At 37.2% G+C, this 22597-nt stretch overlaps 1 protein-coding gene across 3 annotated transcripts in view; it reads left to right on the top strand.

The window, feature by feature from the left end:
* Positions 1–22597, top strand: part of SLC38A4 (solute carrier family 38 member 4) — a 114397-nt gene that overhangs the window by 55681 nt on the left and 36119 nt on the right. For 2 of the 3 annotated variants that reach the window (XM_075600137.1, XM_075600136.1), the window contains exons 2-11: positions 7615–7842; positions 8365–8458; positions 8975–9090; positions 15360–15433; positions 16349–16441; positions 19416–19497; positions 19617–19699; positions 19930–19988; positions 20505–20774; positions 22014–22093. In XM_075600137.1, coding sequence (XP_075456252.1) covers positions 7724–7842; positions 8365–8458; positions 8975–9090; positions 15360–15433; positions 16349–16441; positions 19416–19497; positions 19617–19699; positions 19930–19988; positions 20505–20774; positions 22014–22093 — 1070 coding nt within the window. In that variant the 5' untranslated portion in view covers positions 7615–7723. Of the gene's footprint in view, positions 1–6684; positions 6824–7614; positions 7843–8364; positions 8459–8974; positions 9091–15359; positions 15434–16348; positions 16442–19415; positions 19498–19616; positions 19700–19929; positions 19989–20504; positions 20775–22013; positions 22094–22597 lie in introns of those variants that run through there. The other variant, XM_075600135.1, reaches the window with a different exon arrangement.

Below are 22597 nucleotides of genomic sequence, written 5' to 3'. Positions count from 1 at the left end.
AAGTCATGGAAAAATGTGTCCACTCCCAATTAAGCGATTTCTATACCAAGACAAATTTCCCTAGCCAATTCCAATCTGGCTTTCGTCCCAAACACTCCACCGTAACTACCCTGCTAAAAGTTTGCAATGAAATCCAGTGTGGAATGGAACGGGGACAATTCACTGGTGCAGTATTCCTAGATTTTGCAAAGGCTTTTGACACAGTTGATCATGCTATCCTGCTGAACAAACTCCAGAGCTCTGGAATAGGTAAGCTTGCTTTAAACTGGTTTCAGTCCTACCTATCAGGAAGATCCCAACATGTGTCCATCTCAGGCTCTAACTCCAACCCCCTGGATATCACCTGTGGTGTCCCGCAAAGCTCTGTTCTGGGGGCCCCTACTCTTCTCAGTGTTCATTAATGATCTTCCCACAGCTTGTAAGGAAGCCTCAATACACATGTATGCAGACGACACAATCCTATATGCACACAGCCATAGCCTCTCTAACCTTCAACACATACTTCAGTCTGACTTTTTGAGACTCGAAAACTGGATTTCCCAAAACAAACTGTTTTTAAACACTGACAAGACTGTAACAATGGTATTCGGGACCAAGACTAAATTTTTAAAGCTTCCAGTGACTGAGCTCCTGATTAGAACCAACGCTAACACCACCCTAACCCCTGTCACTAGTTTTAAATACCTGGGCTTATGGTTTGACTCCCACTTAACATTCGGGATGCACATTGATATCCTGACAACCAAGACCTATGCCAAACTAGGGGCACTTTACAGGAACAAATCCTCCCTAAGTCTCCTGGTCAGAAAGCGTATCGCACAGCAGAAGCTAATGCCAATTATTGACTATGGAGGCATAGTATACGGCTCGGCACCTCAAACCCACCTTAGCAAACTTGACACCCTCTACAATTCAATTTGTCATTTTGTTCTCCAATGCAACTACAACACACATCACTGCGATATGCTCAAAGAACTAGATTGGTCATCACTCGAGTCTAGGTGCAAAGTTCACCTTTCCTGTCTTGCCTTTAAATTCTTCATGGGCAAGCTACCCAGCTACCTGAACAAGCTCCTCACCCCTACCACATGCAGCACTTATCACCTGAGATCAGACCAAAAGACTGTTCATGGTCCCAAAGCTCAACAAAGTATCCGGACGTTCCTCCTCCTACCGTGCACCCCAAAACTGGAACAACCTACCAAAGACTCTCACATCCACCACTAGTTTAAGTTCTTTCAAATCTAAGGCTGTCTCACATTTTAATCTGGTCTGTAACTGTTTCATACGCCCATAATATATATTTTCTTTAACTGTGCACGCAATGTCTTGTATGTAATGTATACCCTGTTCATTTATGTAACTGTATTTGTAACCATGTATTATTTGTTTTACTCTGTGCCCAGGACATACTTGAAAACGAGAGGTAACTCTCAATGTATTACTTCCTGGTAAAATATTTTATAAATAAAATAAATATCTCCCAGGGGGGTGGGAGAAGAGAAAGTGTGCTACACACAAATACTGTGTCAATAACATCCGTCCATGAAATTTCAGGGGGGAAATTAAAAGGTCATCCCTAGTGGGAGGGGTGGGGTGGGGTGGGCAGCAAGACTGCATTATAATATACACTGCAGTACATTTATTTTGAAGGGGATTGCTACACTAAAGGTTTGTGAATATTCTTACGGTGTGTGGGACATCCTACAGAACACTAAAAAGGTTACAAATGTCTTGGTATTGTACACACGCTTGGTTGCCATCTAACCACTACAAACAGTGACAAGAGCAGACTTCTCTTACTTCTCTTTGTGGTGACATAGGACATAATCTGGCTTTAGCACCCTCATTCCTGCTTTTCTCCCAAATATTGCTGAAAAATATGTGTTGGTGAAAGGTTGTCTTTCAGGTTACCTCCCCATGTTGTTTGTTTTTTAAGTACAAATGACAATGTTGTACACTACTTTTAACAGTGATAATTGGATGGGCTTCAGGCAAAGCAGCAGACCAGAGGTCAACATATTTCCTCAAATCAAGTTACTCTTTGTAATTCATTTCATGTGAAGAATTATTTACTAACTCTTTAGGTGAGGAATGTAACTGTTACAGCACGTAGCATCTCCATCTGCTTAATTAAAAACATGTTATGCTTTTTAGAACATACTGTACTGGCTTTTTTACCATGGTAGAACTCCAATTTCATATATATATATATATATATATATATATATATATATATATATATATATATATATATAAGCAATACGATACCGTTTGGAAACGAAATCAGCCGGCAGCAGTCCAGAATTGAACAAACAAGTGTATTGAAAAAATAAACACAAAACCAATATTTCGGTCCACGAATGGGACCTTTGTCAAGGTGGTGCATATATATATATATATATATATATATATATATATATACAATGCTTTAGCCAAAGGGTTTAACTAAATTACCCTTTTTCAAGAGAATATATAGGTATTTCACTGTGGTTTTTTTTGTCATATTGTGCCCAGTAGCACTCCTTTTGACACCTTTTGACATATATTATATATATATATATATATTATGTGGTATGTTTGGGGGTTTCTTTGAGCTTGCTGGTATTCTGTGTGTTTATTAACTATTTCCAGCTGGTCTCAGCTGTATTGGAGGTTTGTGGCCCCTCCCCCCCCATGGTTTAAGCTTGCCCCTCCCCACTTTTAAAGTAAGCAGGTCTTTTTCATGTTGCTGGGTTTGGACAGATCCAATATGGTCATTCTTCCTCTAATTATAGAGGTAAATAAGAATTTTAATCGGGTAGTGTTAGGACCTGCAAATGTTGTGGCTTGTGGGCTTATAATGCTTTGTCCAAAAGGTTTAACTAAATTACCATTTTTGAAGAGAATATATAGGTATTTCACTGTGTATTTTTGTTATATTGGATGTAGCTTTGGGATTCTCTGTCTTTTAATGGTATAATTGTTGCGTGTTTGAAGGAGGAGGGAAAGGTACCAGAGTAGAGGGAGGTGTTAAAAATGTGTTTGAGCATAGGGGTTATAGTAGGAGCAAGAGGTTTTAGGAGATGGGAGGGAATGGGGTCAAGAGGGCAAGTGGTAGAGGAAGAAGAGGAGATCAACAGTGACACATCCTCCTCTGAGAAAGCGGAAAAAGAGTCAAGTAAGGCAGGAGGAGTGTTAAGAAGCGGTGTAGGATGGGAGGAGGAAACAGAGGGGATGTTCTGACGTATGGATTCCACCTTTTCCTTAAAATAGTCAACAAAGTCCTGAGGTGAGATGGAGGAAGAAGAGGCAGCTAAGGTTGGTTTGAGTAGGGAGTCAAAGACAGAGAAGAGTTGGTGTGAGTTAGACTTGTGCATGTTGATTAGTGAAGAAAAGTAGGTTTGTATAGCTTGAGAGAGGGCAGAGTTGAAACAAGATAGCATAAATTTGTAGTGAAGGAAGTCTGCGAGAGTGTGAGATTCTTGCTGTATTTAATAGAAATGATCTATTCAAACATAATGCTACTAAAAAAAGTAATTTGCATGCACTTTTTTTGACAGAGGAGATCTATTTTGGATTATCTCTCTTGTCCCAGTTCTTTCCGCAAGCAGAATAAGTAATCCTTTCTTGCAGACCAAGCCACAGAACTTAACAATGAATTTGAAAACACAAATTCATAGGACAACTGCATATGCAGTAAATGCACGTACATGTCCAAAATATGGTCTGCCTAAGGGAACTGTGGCAAAGTTTTGGCTGCTAGCAAGAGATCGTAAGCAACACACATTCCTTAAACATCATTGTAACTTCAATATTTTACTTGTCAAAGTGTATGACGCAAATGCTGTTTTCTCTTTCTAACATGTTATAACCTGAAAATAAATGTTTCGTCGTTTTCTTTGTTGTACTCTTATTGGAAGATAGGGAGATAATTATGGGCTGACAAATAATTTGATTAAATTACAACTTTTGAACAACAAATGGGATTATTCTCAAATTAGGAAATTTGACTTTACGTGCAAATGTGAAAAACAGTGAGGTATTTTGTGTACCAGCATCATAATGGGGCCTGCTCATCAAAGTTTGAGAATGGCCACTGTTGTCAAATCTGCATGCAAGTGAGTTTCTTTTAATTTCTGTATAGATAATGCATATTGAATACAGTGATTTGTACTATTACAGTGGTTCCTTTTGCATTGCTGATGTTGCATATTTACCCCAACTTCTTATGGTCATAGATTGGTTCTCTTTGTTGTGTCGTGAGACACCTTCTGACTCCATGGAATTCTCACAACGAATTCACTTGAATAGGCCATAAAATGTCTTCTGGCACCATACATTGTTTTATGGAGTAGTAATGCTTAGTAAATTTGGGCCACAATCTTTGCTTCTAGATATTTGACTTGATGCACCTCAGCTCAAGTTCGGTAAAGAGCAATTGCTATCTGCGTCAGACAAGCCTCCATAAACTATAATAGCAAGGTGCACTATGGGCCATATTTACCAAGTGGTGCTAACGGAAAGGTGCACTATTCAATTTTTCAATGAGAAATTCATTGAGCAATGATCATCTTTCTTTACTGCATTCAAAGGAAGAGAACTAATTTGTGTGTGTTTTTCTGGTGGAGCCTTTTTATTATTCTCCATGGTACAGTATGTGAGCTACTGTACACTGAATTTTTATTATACCCTTTGCAGCCACAAAAAACTATATGTGCACGCTCTGTATAATAGATGAAAATTAGGGAGTTATTCCTTAGGGTCACTGTGCTTGTTTTTTTTTACATAATAAAATAAACTTTTGATCTATGAGTCTCCAGAAACAACACAAAACTCTGACCCATGACTATTCTGATGTGGGAACTATGCATGCCCCAGAGTATTGTAGAATTGTGTTATGATTTGTGATTTAATAATAAAACCAACGAGTCCCAGATATATGGATCAGAGATCGTAATGCTGCATTTTCTTATTTGTTCCTGTATTGTGGGTTTTTACTTGCCTGAATATAGATGATTATCAGGTTCTCTAACAATGCTTACAGCTACTTTAAAAGTGAGGTTTATCTGTGGCTTTATTATCCATAGTCTGTCATTGATAATTGTAGTCTATTGACATACACTTGTTTGTACTAATCAAATATATATATATATATATATATATATATATTTATCGGTGCTAACCCCACCCAATCGCAGATAGGGGCCATTACAGGGTGTACGGTGCATATACCTGCTGTCAACAGGAGGGCTGAGTCATCCACTGATGGTAGTGGGGACACAGAAACAGGCTTCTGGGGTTTATACCCCCCATATCTACTTAGCAGTGCAGCGCCTCCATCTGCCGGGGACCCCAAGAACTGAAGGTGATCTTCCAAGGTAGAACGTATTACCTTTCCCCTCAGTAAGGTCACGCACTAGGCATGAGGTATATTGCAAAACAAAAACGGGTTTATTGCTGTACACTACAGTAACAGTTACTCAGCTGTCTTCTGCCGGATACAGTCTGTCACCATTCACTGGATGATAGTTCCTGGACTGCCACTACAGGCCAAGGGCACCTGCAGCAGTCCTAGCTCTTCCCCACCTCCATGCGGAGGTAAGGTCCACACTCACTCTCTCCCAAGGGGAAGAGGAATAAAGTAGGCCCAATATGCAGCCTCTCCAATGTTTGACCTGCCTTCCTCAAGTGGGGGAAGGAACTACAGAAGGTGGGCAGTGTCTGCCCTTAAGTACAGCCAGGAGAGGGCAATCTCAAACCTGCTGTACCCACCTCCTCTGACACTCAAGGGCAGCATCAGTGAAGGGGAAAAAACCCCATGATGAATACTGGCAGGCCAGATGTATCAGGGCTTACTGCCAGGAGAAGGGCAGAATAGTAATCAGGGATGATCATGCTATACTCTCCCTCTGGTGAATTCCCAACGACCTCGCTTGGGTCCTAAATTTTCGGGTACCATCGTCTGATGGAACCTGAACAAAACAAATTAACATTTCACATGAATATCACATTAGGATGCATGATATACATTTTCTGTGAATCTCATCGTTTCTGTCCTGAGCGGTATTGGCATTTTCCTACCTCACGGGTTGAGACTTGCGAAATTGGTTTCAGATTCTTTCTGAACACAAATTACAAACCGCTCGGTGGGAAAATGCCAAACTGTTCGAGATGGCAGCAAAGTTATCAACCCTACTAGAATAAGCCCCTTGAAGTCTATTTATCAATACTGTATTTCTTTACTTAATACTAGGGCAAAATTGGATCACAAAACTGCACCAAATGAATTAAAGAGAAAAGTCTTGATACTTTCAACGAGGTTCTTTTTTGTTCATTAATCTGTTTTATATGTGCTCCAATTTTGCCCCAGTTTTGAAGCTATGAAATGTTGAAGTAGGTCCCTAACACTTAACGTCTTAAAATTGCAAAATGTTTTTGCAAGCGTTTGTGAAATGTAAATGAGAGCAGTGATAATGTAAACTAGCAACCCCATGTTTGTCTTTCTTTCTTTGCTGCAGCACACAAATGCACTGCATTTTATTATTAGCAAATGTGCGTTTTGAGGCAATGCCAACATCATTGAGTAAACAATGACTTATAATCAAGTTTTATCTCAGTGAAAACTAATAATCTTCTTTTTTTTTTGTTGCACAATCTGACGCAACTTGGATAGGTTTGGTCTTTAAAGTCACTCATGATTGGTTCAGAGGGTACACTCCCTCTTGCCTTTAAATATTATACAGCTGAACAAGCTCTTACCTTAGCAAACTGTTCTACCGGTGGATCAGCCAAAAAGGTTAAAAAGTCACTTGCCTAGAAAATTTGAAAATTGGATCTGGAGGTAATGTAAAATGTATCTTTTTGTTTTTGTTATTTTTTGTAACTACTGTATATACGTTTGCACATTTTACTATTTCCAAGTTTCAATTTCTAAATGTAATTTTTTTTTTTTAATCATAGGATCCAAGTACCGTACAGCATAAATTAGAAGTATGCTTCCGGTATTGTTTTCCACAAGGGCTTTTATTTAATTGTCTGAAAATTGAAAAGATGTGTTATCTGTCCCAAAATGTAACAGACCATGTTCTGTCACATGAGTCAATAAAGCAGATGCAGAGCGTCTCAATATTCTTTCTATTCTTGTTCTTTATGTACATGTAGTACAGGTAGGGAAGCTAAACTACTGGTGTACTCTCCTAAAAATAAAAATGTCATCACAAATATATCACTAGTAGAGAACACGTTGTGTTGTGACATGTTCTTGTGTCTCTATCTAGATTATAATTTAAATAACTAAATAAATGGAAAGAAAAGTTCACAGGTTTATTTTATGGGCTTGAATTTGTCTGGATTCATTCTGTCAACGGTAATAATAACCTTAGCAAAGTAGGCGAAAGGTGACAATTAAAAAGATGGCACAGAGCACACAGCTTCTGCAATTTGCTAATTTCCCCAATTAAACCATTTTCTTTTTGTATTCATGTAAAAATAGTTTGATCACAGCCATTAGGAGTTTTGGCTATGGCAGCTTCCTTTCAATATGTTGCTACATAGGAACACACAGTCAGTGATTCACACTCATCTATCTAATTTGAGGAAAATTGTAATGGCTTCTTTGTGTTTTGTTTGCAGAACAAAGTGTTCTGAAAGTCAACATATTGTGTGAGAACCGGTAGCAAAGGTGATATTGTTTGCTCTGAAGAAGGTGGTGTGTTAATTGGTGAACTGCTGACTGCTTGAAATGGATCGCATGGAACTGCAAAAAGTCAACATGGATTGTGATGATGAGAGCAACAGCGGAGAGAGCTCTGAAGATGGGTTTTGTCAGGAAATAGATTCGGAAAAGGCCACTATTAGCAGGTGAGATGTGAGAAAGTTGTATAAAGCAGAATGAAAGTATATGCAGGTGCATTATACAGCATACCGGACTACAATGGGGACAAAAGAGTACATTTTTCACACAAGTAATGCTGCTCTTAATTCTATAAGCAAGCCCATTAAACTATTAATGTATATAATTCACACTCTTTTCTTTTATTATGGGTAGCTCGACATTACATTAACTTTTTTGCTGTATAGCACAGCTGTTGAAAAGAAACCTCACATACCATACAAATGATGATAATGTGGCTTACAAATTTCAATTTTAGTTAATAATGTTATTCTTTGTGACAAAATAAATACATGCAATACAATGTTATGAGACGCAAGTTATTTAAGTTAGTTTTAGGCCTTAACTGTGAAGATGCGCCATTAATTGAACGCATCTTATGCACTTACGGAGTTAATGGTTTTGGTTCAGCTAGTTAGGAAGTTGATAATTTTGTCAGTAATGTAAAGAATTTTGAAATGACTGACTTCCCTTACTGTATAAATCTGCAGTCAGTATGCTGATGAAGGAGATGCAGAAAGTCAAAGGTTTCTTACAAATGGACATGCTGGAAAGAAAAAGCTGGAGGAATTCACAGAAGAACACGTAAGTAGCTGAGCTTCTAATATAGTTAGCCAGCAACATTAGAAGCTTGTCGGTAGAAGGGATCCGTTACAGTGCAATTTGCTGAATAATGTACAGTACATGTGTTCCGAACTTCACAGAAATAAAGCAAGATGTTTGCTATACCATATACTCGAGCTCCCTTTACAAATCATTTTAGCTTCATCCTAACCTGAAGAAAAGTGTATCCTAGTTAGATTTGATATTTCTCATTTAATATTCTGTCCTTAACCCTGTGACCTCACCATCCACTGACATAGCAAAACTCAGTAAATCTAGGACAGTGTCCCTAACTTTGAAATGTGTCTAATTATTAACTACCATTCTATGCAAGCATCAAAGATAAAAATCATCAGACGATGGGAGAAATCAATGGGTTAGTGGCAGCCACGGGGAGATGAAAAAAGTTGGACTTGTTCATTTCTCTTTTAAACTCTCTCCACTGTACCATACAAATGTTTAACAAACGTATTATGTTATTTATTTGTTTACCAAAAGCATCCTGGGGATACCTCATTTGGAATGTCGGTGTTTAATCTCAGCAATGCCATAATGGGTAGTGGAATCCTGGGCCTGTCCTATGCCATGGCTAACACGGGCATTATACTTTTTGTGTAAGTACACAATAGTAAAAAATACTGAGACCAATAAACCTTTGCCAATGTTAAAACCACTACTTTGTAAGTGTCAATATAACCTCGGAAATGTGTATTGTATAATAGTATTCTGTTACAATTGTTTTTATAGCTACTGGTTGACAATCGGAACAACCCTTTGATTTACTTAATGTAGAACATAAAAAACATGCAATTAAGTTTAATTAGGAACACTCAAATATAGTTTAAGTATAATGAATGCTGCATCAGACTGTTTAGCTAGGACTCCGTTCACTGGGACATAGTGCATATTTACTACCTTTATGAAGAGAATTGGAAATATCACCAACCTTTCAGAGGAATTTAAAGATCATTTTGAACCATGTTGCAGTGCTCAACAAAACAATTGATACCACATCACTTTCCATTCCCATTTTACAGCTAAGATCTTATATAAGCTGTGCTTTGTGTGTTTGCTCAACTTAAAATGTCAGCACTCAGTTGTCCTCTGAACACCATTTGCTTGGGCTAATGCAGTGATTTTACTACGTAGCATTGAGCATTTTCTTTGAGGACTACCTACCTGCATTCCACGAGACTCGTTTAAAAGGTTGAATTGTAATAACACAAAAAGTTATTCCTAAACATTATGGGGCCTAGCAGAAGTATAGGTCCCAAACTGCTAGCCCATCAGGAATTGTATTCACAATGACTTAATATTTTATTAGACAGCAAGTTTAGATTCAATTTATATGTACAATTTTCTACATCACACAGACCTTACAGCTGCATTGCCACTTCCTCATCAGTTTTTAGTTTGGGCACTGGTTCGTGATGTTGTCACTAATCAACATCTTACTAAATTATTCCTAATATTTACATGTGAAAAGTATTATTTTTGTTAAAAAAAATGGTTCTAACAGAAGACTGCTGCTTATTCCTTATTTCTTCCCTCACAGATTAGGTGTTTTGTATTCTAACCACCCAATTCATTTATGGATATGAAAGCTGAAGGGAGTTTGTGTGCTTAAGAATCTAAAAAAAAATCCACATGTATTGATTGCAGGAGAGTAATTTTTTTAAGAGTTAGGTATCTGGACAGGTCTTCGAAAAGGACACAAAACACCCGGGGTGATGTTAGAGAGCCTAAATATAGTGTTAGGTTGAGGAAGGAAACGTGCTCCAGTGCACACAAAATCAGCTGGGAGGAGTATGATTAAGTGAGGTAGAGGGGTCAAACTGTGACTAGTAAAGCCTCTGAAAAAATATATTATTATGACTTTAAATGTGTTTTCCTTTCTAATTAAATGTTCAGGCTTACACAGTCTGATCGTAGGCCCTTATTCAACATTCTGTGCAGCCACTTCCCAATGTCATGGAAGCCTCTTAATAGGGACCTTAATGTTTTATAGTTCAATTTTAAATTACAACACAGCCTTTTAGCTTCTGACTCTGGTAAAAGAGTACATGCATCTTTTGAAGGTATGTTAGAATTGCGTTTATGTTCCATTTGTAGCTTAGGTGGGCTACCACCTATTTAAATCCCTGCCAGGACCAAAGTGGCATGTTTATTAGGTTACATTTATCTGGTGCTGCAAGTATTATTACATTATTTATCAAAGTTTTATTGTTATAATAAATGCCTTTGGAAGGTTTGTACAACCGTTATTTATCGCTCATTCTGCCAGATGGTTCTGCAATGCAACCTATTTGGCAGCGAAAGACTCTGTCTTCTCTCTCTTAAAACTGTGGCCTGTTCATGAGTCTTAAAGCGGAGATTCACCAACCTCTGATAAGGGGGAATTGGAGCTTGATCTGGCGTTAACTGCTATTCAAGTCAATGATAGTTAACACCAGAGCGAGCCCCGATGCTCAGCATCGAACGTTAGTGAACTTTGGCCTCAGAATCACTAAGCAAAAATCAGTTCTTGTTTCCTTTCTTAGTTGTTTGTAATGGATTGGTGCAAACATTACCAGGTATGATTGGAAATACAGAGAACACAGTACCAAAAAAAGGATTTCATTTTGCAAGGATCAAATAAGTTAAAATGTTTAAAATGTGATTAACTTTTTGCAGGTTGATAAGTTGTGCCAGTTTATTTATTTTTTTGTCCATTAAGTGGTACTGCCCTTAAAGCAACTGCTTGATTTTTGGGGAGAGTATTTGTGCACACCTTAGTGATTCCAGAGGGTCCCACCGGGCTCAAACACACTGCTCCTGTTTCCAGGACCCCCACCCCCCAGGTTGTCGCTAAATTAACCTTAAGAGCACTTGGCTAGAAGAACAATATGGGAACATGGTCAACCTTTACAAAACAATGTTAATATGGCCACTGACATTACTAATAGAAAGCTGTGATGTCATCTCCCGGCGATGATATTGCGGCTTTCTATCTCCCCATGACATTGTTGGTTTCTCTTAATAACCCCGGTGGACATATTTGTAGTTTTTTGCAAACGTTTGTAGAGTTGAGGTCTAGTGTGTGACCAAGCGTGTGGGTATAACCATGAAATAGTTCTATATACAAAAGCAATATCATAACATCCAGAAGGTTTGTGACTTGCATGTCTCCTGCATTATCAATGTGGAAGTTAAACCCCCTAGAATGATAGGGTTTCCATAGTTCACATTGAGTGATTCTGCCAGCTCAGTAATCTATGAGGTGAAGTTGAGTAGAGGTTCTGGAGTTCAGTAAATAAGTAGAATAGTAGTAGAATAGAGGTGCTGTCTCTGGTTGCATTGAGCTTGCATCAGGAAATGCTCAACGGTTGATGAGGATGGTGAGGGAATCTTACTGTACATCCTTATTTGAGTTAAGGGCCGGTCCTTCACTCTTCTTGCAATTCTGTCTGTATTGGGTGGATATCTTGTGCTCTGGGGGATATAATTGATTGGTAATGGGATTATCAGAGTCTCTGAGCCAAGTACATGTGATAGCGGCAAAAGTGGGTCTGGAATTTGCAATGAGGCAGAAGAGTATATGGACTTTGTTTATTATTGTTTATTATTTTTTATATTATGGATCTTGCATTGATTAGTACAGCATTAATGGTGTTGGTGTCCGATTACTGAAATCTGTTGGTTTCTTTGGTCTACTATTGGTAGTTTGGGGGGTTTAAGAGAGTATCCGTAATCCCTGGTGAGATGGCTTATTAAGATTGTAGCTTTCTGCACCATTACAGTTAAACACACCTAATATTAATGTGGGATCAGTTGTTAGGATTTTCAATTTCTTTGATTGAAAATTGGTTGATTGAATTATTGTTAAGTGCTAACAAAAAAAAAAAAGAGTTGCTGCGGAACTCTAAGGGATGACATTATGCTCTACAAAGTATTTCATGAGATTCATTTTTTCTCTAAAACTACATTAAATTGGTTAAGATGTATTATACAAATCCAGTGACACATTGTATCTTATTATGCGCTGGTTTCTCAAAAAACTATATTTCCACTGAATCGGCATTCATTTAGTAAAAAATTCCATGACAAATATTCATAGTATAAACACTGGGACAAAGCATAAAAAAAATACAGCTCACAACCAATCATTTATATAGGCCATTATACAGTACTAAGTAATAATGTGCCATTACTGTCGTTTGTTTATGTTGGGTAATTTTGTAAACCAAATGAATGAATCACGAATGTAGATTTTTGCTTGACTTAAGACTTACTTCAAATTTTATCTTGCAAACTCGTCTATAGTAGCCAAGATGGCTATTTATCAAATTCTCCTGGCAGTACAAATTAATGCAGAAACCGCACCAAATGAATCAAAGAAAAAGAGAAAAAAAAAAGCTTGACTTGGCTGCCTGAAGGCTTTGGCAATAAGGCCACTTATATACCTTCTATTCAGTGCTGAAAAAGTATTTGCTCTTGCTGACGAACAGATTATACATTAAATATGTTTACTATTTAAATACAGAATTCTGAGGATTTTTTGTTAACATTTTGTCCCTTTTCATTTATTTCTATACTGTTATATCTGTCATGGTTATGTAAAAAAAATGGCTGCTTCTTCCTCTCTATCTAAGTACAGTACTTCCTTTGTATGTTTAGCAAACAAATTATAGATTTTAACAGTTTAATAATTGTAATAATGTAGATGACAGTCTATCCATCTTTCTCATCGCAATTTTCAAGAGATGATTGAATTAACAGCAGTAGTGTCTAATTCGAAGTAAATAGATTGTTAATGACCTTCCTGATTAATTAGTAATTATTCTGAGTTTTTGACAGATTTTAAACATAGTCTGGTTCAAACAATAATAGAAAACAGAACGCTATTAGCAAGAGCTAGGAGTCGTTTTCTTGTAAATTACAATTCTCTGATAGAAATGCTCAATAATCAATAATGGGATTATGGGCAGTAAAGATAAAAGTTGAGTTTACCACCATCCTTTTTCCTTTCGGATGATTGTCGAGTTGTGTTTTTAATGCGCTGGTCCTGGCTTCCAAGAATGGCCGGGATCCCACTGCTGCCATCAACAGTAATACTAGGTAAAAGAGTCTTCTAATACCGCACTATTCAAAGTAGGTTTCATCGCAACACATCAATGAAATACTTACTTTATTTGCAGAAAGTTAAAGCGCACAACATTTGAGGGAGCCACCTTGGTCAGGTGCAATATTCGCAGCCATCCGAGGAAGTGGGTTTCCCCGAAACATTTGTATAAATAAAGCAAATATTTAATTGATGTCATGTGATGAGACTTACTGTGAATAGCGCAGCATTAAAAGACTCTTTTCAATAGATTATGGGCAGTTGGGTTCACTGAATGGCACTGCAGGATGGGCTCCTTACTTATCTACAGGTGATACAAAACACAAGTATTTTATGTATACAGTACTCTGCAGTTCACCTTCAAAACAATACTAACACATTTGGCAAAGTAATTAAATAGCCTTAACTCACCCCTGCAATGTGTAACTGGCCCATGTGACAGAGAGAGATTAAGAAAGAAGCCTGTTTTAGCCTTTCCTTTCCCAAGATCTGGGCAACTTATTTTGTGATTTCAGCTCTAAATACAGCATGTGTTTCAAATGGAAGAGTGATAATTGGGCAGACAATGTGTTATAGTACTGCATCCTTTATAGTTTGGGTGACAGTATAGGATGGCACTAATGTTTTGAAAAAATACATTGTTCTGCATTGGCATCTTAATTTGATTTACAAAAGCCTGTGTTGCTGGTAAATGTACACACGCTTAAACTCTGTGAACCCTAATTACTAGTATTTACTACAGCTGAACTAATTACTAGTATTTAATTAGTTTAGAAAATTTACCCTCAGATCTTACATTTAGAAGAACTACCAAGAACACGTTACTAATACCTTATTTATCACAGAATGCAATGCATGTCCTAGAGCAGATCTTACTGAATGCTATAATAACAGGACGTTGTAGTTTTACATCCAGAATGGAGCAGCCACTTTTGAAATAACAAATAAACATGCAGTATGTCTGGAAGATGGCACAGTGAAATTGTTTGTCCCTGTTCTGTTATACTGTAGGCAGCCATCTTTGTGCATATCCATCATGTAGCACCAGCATGAGTACTCATGAGTAGGAGCTGCCTGGTTGACAGTTTCATTTTCCTTGGGGAGCATACCTGAGATACCTGTGAGATATGCTAATTGCTAGATTAGCTACATGTGTGGGCAGTGAGCAGCTCAAACGTATGAAGTGACAGTGGTGCGAGCCATCAGCTGGTTTATCACACTGCTAGAGCTGTGGCCTAGAAAAGCAGTGGTTGTGGGTTCTACTTATTTTGGGTCTGACACCATTGCAGTCATTAAGTTGGTGCCTTAGGCTTATCAACTCTATATAGTTGGTATAGAATTCCTTTTAGAAAGTGAGGACTGGGACTCTGTAATATACTTTGCATAGCTTTTAGCATATCTCCCAGCCGGTTACCTCAGGTGTGCTCCTTCTTCAACATAGGCAGGTCTCCTCAATTTGTTTGGAGGGACGTTGGAGGGGATATATAATGTATACAACTGGAGACACTGCTTTATTTGAATCTCTCACCCCCCCCCCCCCCCCCCCTCTCCCAGACTAAAGCTACTGGCAGATCCAAATCTGCAACAAAATGTGCCAATCTATGCACATAAAGACATATGTTCAGATACACTTTCTTAACCAGTATATATCCCCTCCAGTGATAACATTTACTACAAATACTTTGTTTACAGTACATTTGTGCTTATGATACTCTATGAATTTCAATCAAATATGTTACAAGAATCTCAATTGCAAATTAAACAAATGTTTGCTTCATATAGGATCCTTCTTGTTGGAGTTGCAATTTTATCTCTGTATTCTGTCCATCTTTTATTGAAGACGGCAAAGGAAGGAGGTAGAGTATGACATATAATCCATTGTGCATTATAATTACAATTATTCTAATTGCTTTGAATCGTATAAATCAGAATGATTTCCATCGGTTTGTAAGAGACATTTGAAAGATGTGTGTGCTTTAAAGATGACTCACCTGGCCAATAATAAAATTAAGTATATGTTATATACAGTATATAAAGGAATGTTACAAGTCATCCTATGATATCATTCCTTACTTTTGTACTTTATTATTCATTCACATTGTTGAAAACACTCGGCAATGAAAATGAGGGCACTAGAGAAGCTGATGAGTTGGACACAGGGAACAGAGAATGTAATGCCTTTTAAAAGCTCCTATTCAGTGTGCGGAGAATGTGGGTAACCCAGAGTGAAACATGCATTATGTTCTTTTCAAGATAATTTTGGTAGTTCTGTATCAATGACTGCATATAGCCCTGCTTCTCATCATATGGAATAGGGGAAAATAATAAACGCCCAAATCCGTTTCCCATATTTTAGTGGATTTTCCCCCCAAAATCTGTTTCATGGTGTAAAATCCGCAAACGGATTTGGTCGGTTTTAATCCACATGGATTCATCAAAAACTGTCATTGGATATAATCCGTTGATGGATTTGTTGAATCAAAATCATGGATTCAGCAATCCGTGGGTGGATTCTTAAAAATCCATCAATGGATTGCTGAATCCATGGATTGGATTCTATAAATCCATCCACGGGTTGCGGAATCCACGGATTGTATTGGCAATACTAAAAAAATCTGCAAAACGCGAATCGCCCTTTTTGAGATTGATTCGAGGAAATCCGCGGACCAAAGGAACCGGCATAATATGCCCTACTGCTCACATATTATGACCTTTTTTACTTCTTGGATCCAACAAGATAAAAGTGTTTTTTGTTTTTTTTTTATACATAGGTTCATTAATTTATGAAAAATTAGGTGAAAAAGCCTTTGGATGGCCAGGGAAAATTGCAGCGTTTATATCTATCACAATGCAGAACATTGGAGGTAAGAGATACTGTAATACTGCAATTAACAGGCTTGTTTCATATATTTATATACTAACACACCTTCAGTTTCCGGTTTTATTTTTTATTTCATATTAAATCGAAATGTGGCAAAAAAAATAGCTTTACATTTCTGTAACCAGATGTCTTGACAAAATCTGCCACAATATGTCTTTAAATAGATAATTCAGCTAATAGCCTAAATGTTTCCCCAATCTTTGCACATACGGAAACATAGTTGATACTTCCTTTTGTGGTAAAACATTGTCTAACAATATGACCTCGTGGGAAAACAATGATAGTCGGAAACTTTAACATATTACTGAAGAAAACATAGTATTAATCCAATCCATTAAATGCATTCTAAAGAAAATTTCCCACCACAAAAAATGTCAGCACATTTTGTTTTGATTATTAGGATTAATGACAAAGCTTGCTTAACTCTTTCAGTTATTACTCAGAGACAGATTGAGTCTATAATATACACATTAAATGTTAAATATACATATGTATGGCTTGGAAACTATAGCCAACTATTTTTATGATTTACTTATCCTCTAAAGTTTAAATCAAACATTAGGATTACACGGCATCATAATCTTTTTTTTCGGGATCTTGGTCATTATTAGCTACTAAGGCCCACATCCACAGAGTTCTTTTAAATCAGGGCTAATAATACAGGCATACCCCGCATTAACGTACGCAATGGGACCGGAGCACATATGTAAAGCGAAAATGTACGTAAAGTGAAGCACTCCCTTTTTTCCACTTATCGATGCATGTACTTTACTGCAAACATCATATACGTGCAGAACTGATGTAAATAACACATTTATAACAGGGTCTGTAGTCTCCCTGCTTGCGCACAGCTTCGGTACAGGTAGGGAGCCGGTATTGCTGTTCAGGACGTGCTGACAGGCGCATGCGTGAGCTGCTGTTTGCCTATACGGCGATATGTCCTTACTCGCGAGTGTACTTAAAGTGTGTCCTTAAACCGGGGTATGCCTGTATAACATTACCTAAAACCTGTTCCCTGAGTTTACATGGTATCCTCCAAACTAATTATATGCAAAAACCACGTCTGAACTACATCTCATAAGCATAGGCTTAATGTGCTGTTACTATAGCGTAATATTGTGATATGCCTCCAATAACCTGACGTTAAGTATATCTTGGCGTTACTCCGGTCTGGACCCAGAAATAGGTCTTATGCTCAAGTTGAGAAAGAGAAGAGAGGTAAATAACACCAGGAAATAGCATGAATTAGTTCAATCATACCTAACTGTACTGATATTCCCATCCAGACCCTGTCCAAGCCCTATTTCAGGGTCTGGTTGGGCGTTAAACCAATTTTAGGTAGCGCCTAACTAAGGTAACGTTGTATCCCTGCATCAGCTATAGATGTGCAAACTTTCTGTCGGAATTCAATTTAGTCACTAGAATTGCGTTCTTCCGCATTCTCTCTGGTGCTGTGGCCCATTTGGGACTCGTGTTAATGATTACACCCCTTCTGATTACACCCCTAAATTACCCAGTGAGCACTTAAAGTATAGTTTTGTATAACTAGTCCACTCTTTTCAAGGTAGATGATATACAACATGAGGGAGACCCCCCGAGCATTGCCTTGCTGCTATATTAGTGTTATATTAATGGTACAGTATTACCATATTCATTCAGAAGTGTCAGTGTATGTACATTAAGAACTGCATTCCAGACCGCTGTGACCTTAGGCAAAATCCTTAATCTTCAAATGTTTCAGGTATCAAAAATTAAATTGTAAACATTTTTTAGCAGATTCATTCAGCCAGAAAAATGTCAGTGCTGCATATCATGTCAATGCAAAATAAGCATACATTATTACTGACTACACAGTATAAGGGCGACAAAAATCTTTTCAAATTGAAGTTCTAATCTTCTTTCAATCTTGTATTCTGCACTTTTCTCTCATAGAAAGTTAGTGTCTCTCGTCGATAAATCAAATTTCTCTTCTTTTTTTTCAAACCTTCCTAATTTGAATTATAAATAGTATTAAAATAATATTAATCCATAAAATAATCATTTAGATTGAAATGTATGTATTTATGTCTTTATTTATATAGTAAAAGGAGGATTACTACTGCACACCATATATTCCAAAATCTTTTATATTTACCGGTGCACTTGCGTTGAAAGAAGTCCTGCTGGGAATCCAAATCATACACTGATATAAGAATAACACAAGGCACTGCGGATGTTTCTATATGCTATTTAATGAGCCAAAAACTTTCGACCGAAGCGGTCTTTTTCGAGTGGTCACTGAAAAAGACTGCTTTGGTCGAAACATCGCTAAGTTTTTGGCTCATTAAATAGCATTTAGAATCATCCGCAGTGCCTTGTGTTATTCTTATATCAGTTTATTTATATAGTTCCATTAATGTACATAGCGCTTCTCAGCAGAAATACACGTGACAATTATAAAAATAACAAATAATACAAATAACTCTTAATGGAAAGAAGTGCTTCAGACATAGACGTAACATTTAGGAAAAGGAGTCCCTGCTCTGAAGAGCTTACAATCTAATTAGTAAATAGGAAGAACGTACAGAGACAGTAGGAGGGCTTTCTGGTAAGTGCGTCTGCAGTGGACCAAGGTTTATGGATCAGCAGAGCTACTCATATGCATATATTGAAATTTTAATGCATGGGTCTCAGTAGTATAAAAACAAGTTAGAATTAAATGTTAAGCATTCCACTTTGAAAAATAGCATTTGAAAATGTTGGGAAATGTTACATTTCAAAAATATACATTTACAAACATACTGTATGTAATATGTATCTACACTATATATTTAATGAAATATTATTATGTTTTATCAATTCAGTTATCGGTCATAATTAAAGAATAGCGACATATTCACCATGTATTAATAGTAAAATAGGGTAGCAGCGAACGACTATTGTCAAAAAGAGACATGATTCTGTTTTATGTTTTTCAGCAATGTCGAGCTACTTGTTTATTGTTAAATATGAACTTCCGGAAGTAATACGAACATTCATGGGACTTGAAGAGTTTTCTGGGTATGTATCTATGCTTAATATGTCTCTTGTATTAAAAAAAAAAAAGTGTTGCTATACCAGTGTAACATTTTACAGGCAACAAAACCTAATATGATATACACATTTTCCTCCATATTTAGGGAATGGTACCTGAATGGAAACTACCTTGTCCTATTTGTGTCCATTGGAATTATCCTTCCACTATCTCTCCTAAAGAATTTAGGTAACTACTTTTAAACCATTTCCTAATTTAGAGAGGGTTAATTAGCAGATAAACATACTGTATTATGTGGCAAGTATTTTTGAAGCAAGGTTTTAGGGCCACGACTGTCTTCCCTATGAATTGATTTCCTATTTAAAATGACACACAATGTTATACTGTGTAGGATTGGAAAATGATACTCTTCTCCAAGAATACATTTATGCATTCATTATTTTCTTTGTAATTACTAGGTTACCTTGGTTACACAAGTGGATTTTCTCTGACATGCATGGTGTTTTTCGTCAGTGTGGTAAGGAACAGATTTCTGAAAGCCTGGTATCTTTTAACCCAGTATGGGCATTGTTCATATAGGATATCATAATAAAGTAGAACTACTTTAGGCAAATCAATGAGAGCCCTTTGGATTCATGTTGGGATAGTGTTGTTGTCATGCAACACAATGGGCTTGGCATAATTTAACAAAAGGTCCACACAGGGCAGTGTACTGTAGTGTCGTGAATATTTGTTGCTGTGATGGGGATGTACAGTAATGCAATGTTATTTACTCATAATACGATGAATAACTGATCAATAAGCAATGTAATAAGGTCGTTTTGTAATAGTTTAGCTTCTGTAAATAAATGCAAAAGGAAAAAAGTCATATTTTTGTGTAGTATGAAATTTCATAACGCAAATGTGAGTTCAGACATTTTTGTTGCATTTCTACACTGACTGTATGTGCCATGTAGATAAAAACAATACACTATAATGCTGCTTTTGACACTGACAAACATTAATGCTTTGTCTTCCTAATAATATGTTTTAGGTCATTTATAAGAAAACACAAATACCTTGTCCTTTACCTCTTTTTGATCACGATTTGGGAAATTTGACAAGCAACAACAGTTTTCACCTGCGTCCACTTATGGTACAGAATGACACGGCCGCCCCTGGAGTAAATTTCATGATGGATTATACGCACGGGCAAACAGCAGGAATTGATGAGCAGAAAGATAGCAACCATGGCAATGGGGTAGAATATGAAGCCCACTCGGATGACAAGTGTAAACCACAGTACTTTGTGTTTAATTCCCAGGTATAATATACTCACAAATATTAGCATATTCATAATATCTGTATATATGTATTGTATTAATATGCCATTAAAATGACAGAGTATATTTCACAACATAGTGCATTTTAAAGTAGCAGTCCAAGCTGCCTTTTTTAAACATTTATTTTTGTTCCCTTTGTTATGGGCATCAATACAATCCACACAATGATGAGTAATTAGCTAAGTTGCCGATCAATGCGGTCTCCTGTGATCGATCGGCGAAGATTCAGCTTGGGGATTCACAACATGGCTGCAGAGGAATATTCTGCAGTCAGTGGAATCATTTGCATATTAATATGACAAAGTTATGTGGGGAAGATCATATGACCAGACAGTTACTAGATACAGTTGGTGCACTGCTAGAGAGAGGGAAGGGCTCAAAAAGGGGTGTGCCAAAGCCTGTTTCAGAAGAGGAAGGGGATGTGACTTTGTAAATGGTTGCTATAGAAACAAAAAATGCTTGCTACACTATAATACATCAAAAATGTAATTCAGAGTTGTTTTAAAAAAGAAAAAAATGCTCCAAGTATTTTCTCATAGTACAGAACTGATTAATGAAAAAAAAAAAAAAAAACACAGGTACAGATGCAGCGGCCGTTATTCGAACATATCACGGAGCCGTTTTCGTGTGCGCTGCTGTACTCCACGCGGCCAATCACGCTGTTGATTTGTTTGAATTTCATGGATCCTGATTTCTCCTGCTGCAATTCTTCGCGTTTCCGTGTCAGAAATGAATGAATTGTAATGTGCACAGTACAGTACTATGTCAATTTGCAGGTGTTTAAAAACCAGAACACTAAAACGCCATTTTCTGCACTCGATAAATCACGAGACAACACGCGGTAATGACGCGCCATGACATGGGTATTCCGAGGTATACAGCGCGTGATATGTTCGAATAATGGCCGCTGCATCTGTAGGATATTGCTTGATCTGCAACTTTATGAGAAAAGAAATCAAGTTGGTTAATAAAAGGAATATTGCATGTATTGGAAACATTAGTTAGTGCAGCTGTGTTTATAATAAGGTCTTGAGGTTACAGTGCGGTAAAATTGAAGTCATTGCTAACTTTTTTTTATCCAGTAAACCCTCTTTAATTACATTAACATATGCAGAAATCACAATGGCGTTAGACAGTTTTCTTGAAACAGAGGGTTTCTTTCAAAGTAAAAATGAAACATAAAAGTATGTACATTAAAGTATGTTTTCAACATCTTTCAGACTGCTTATACTATTCCTATCTTGGCCTTTGCTTTTGTGTGCCACCCGGAAGTATTGCCCATCTACAGTGAGCTAAGCAGGTATGTGTAAATCCCCTCATTCTTGACTTAGCATGTAAGAATATTGTAGTTACTTCCCTAATGTGAAACCAGGACATGTGTTTTTCATAATACTGTATTTAACTACTGTAATCAACCACAAATCAGTTTGCATTAATAATTGTTTGGACAATAATTTGAATTCCTTTGTAATAAATAGTTAATCTTTTTCCTATTATTGATTTTACACTTACTTCCTGTGTTCTCTGGTGATGATGATGCTGATGCATTAAAAAGCAAGTGTTAGCTCAGTGTAGGGCATTAAGCCACTTACTGCCTTCTCCTTTATTCTGACCCCAGTTGACTTTAATTGGGCAGTAACATGTATTTAAACTGGCAGTGCTCAACACAGGTGCAACTTCTGTATTTGGAGCAAGTTCTATGTTGTAATCACTGATCTATCAAGTCATAAGTCTGGTGCCCTGCGAAAAAAATAGATAAATAGACACAGCTTACAACTCCCAGTACTAGTGTCAGAGATGCACA

Source organism: Ascaphus truei, chromosome 5 (assembly GCF_040206685.1).
Source record: "Ascaphus truei isolate aAscTru1 chromosome 5, aAscTru1.hap1, whole genome shotgun sequence".
Lineage (NCBI taxonomy): Eukaryota > Metazoa > Chordata > Amphibia > Anura > Ascaphidae > Ascaphus > Ascaphus truei.
The sequence above is the reverse complement of the archived record's forward strand: the minus strand, read 5'-3'. Positions and strand labels throughout refer to the sequence as shown.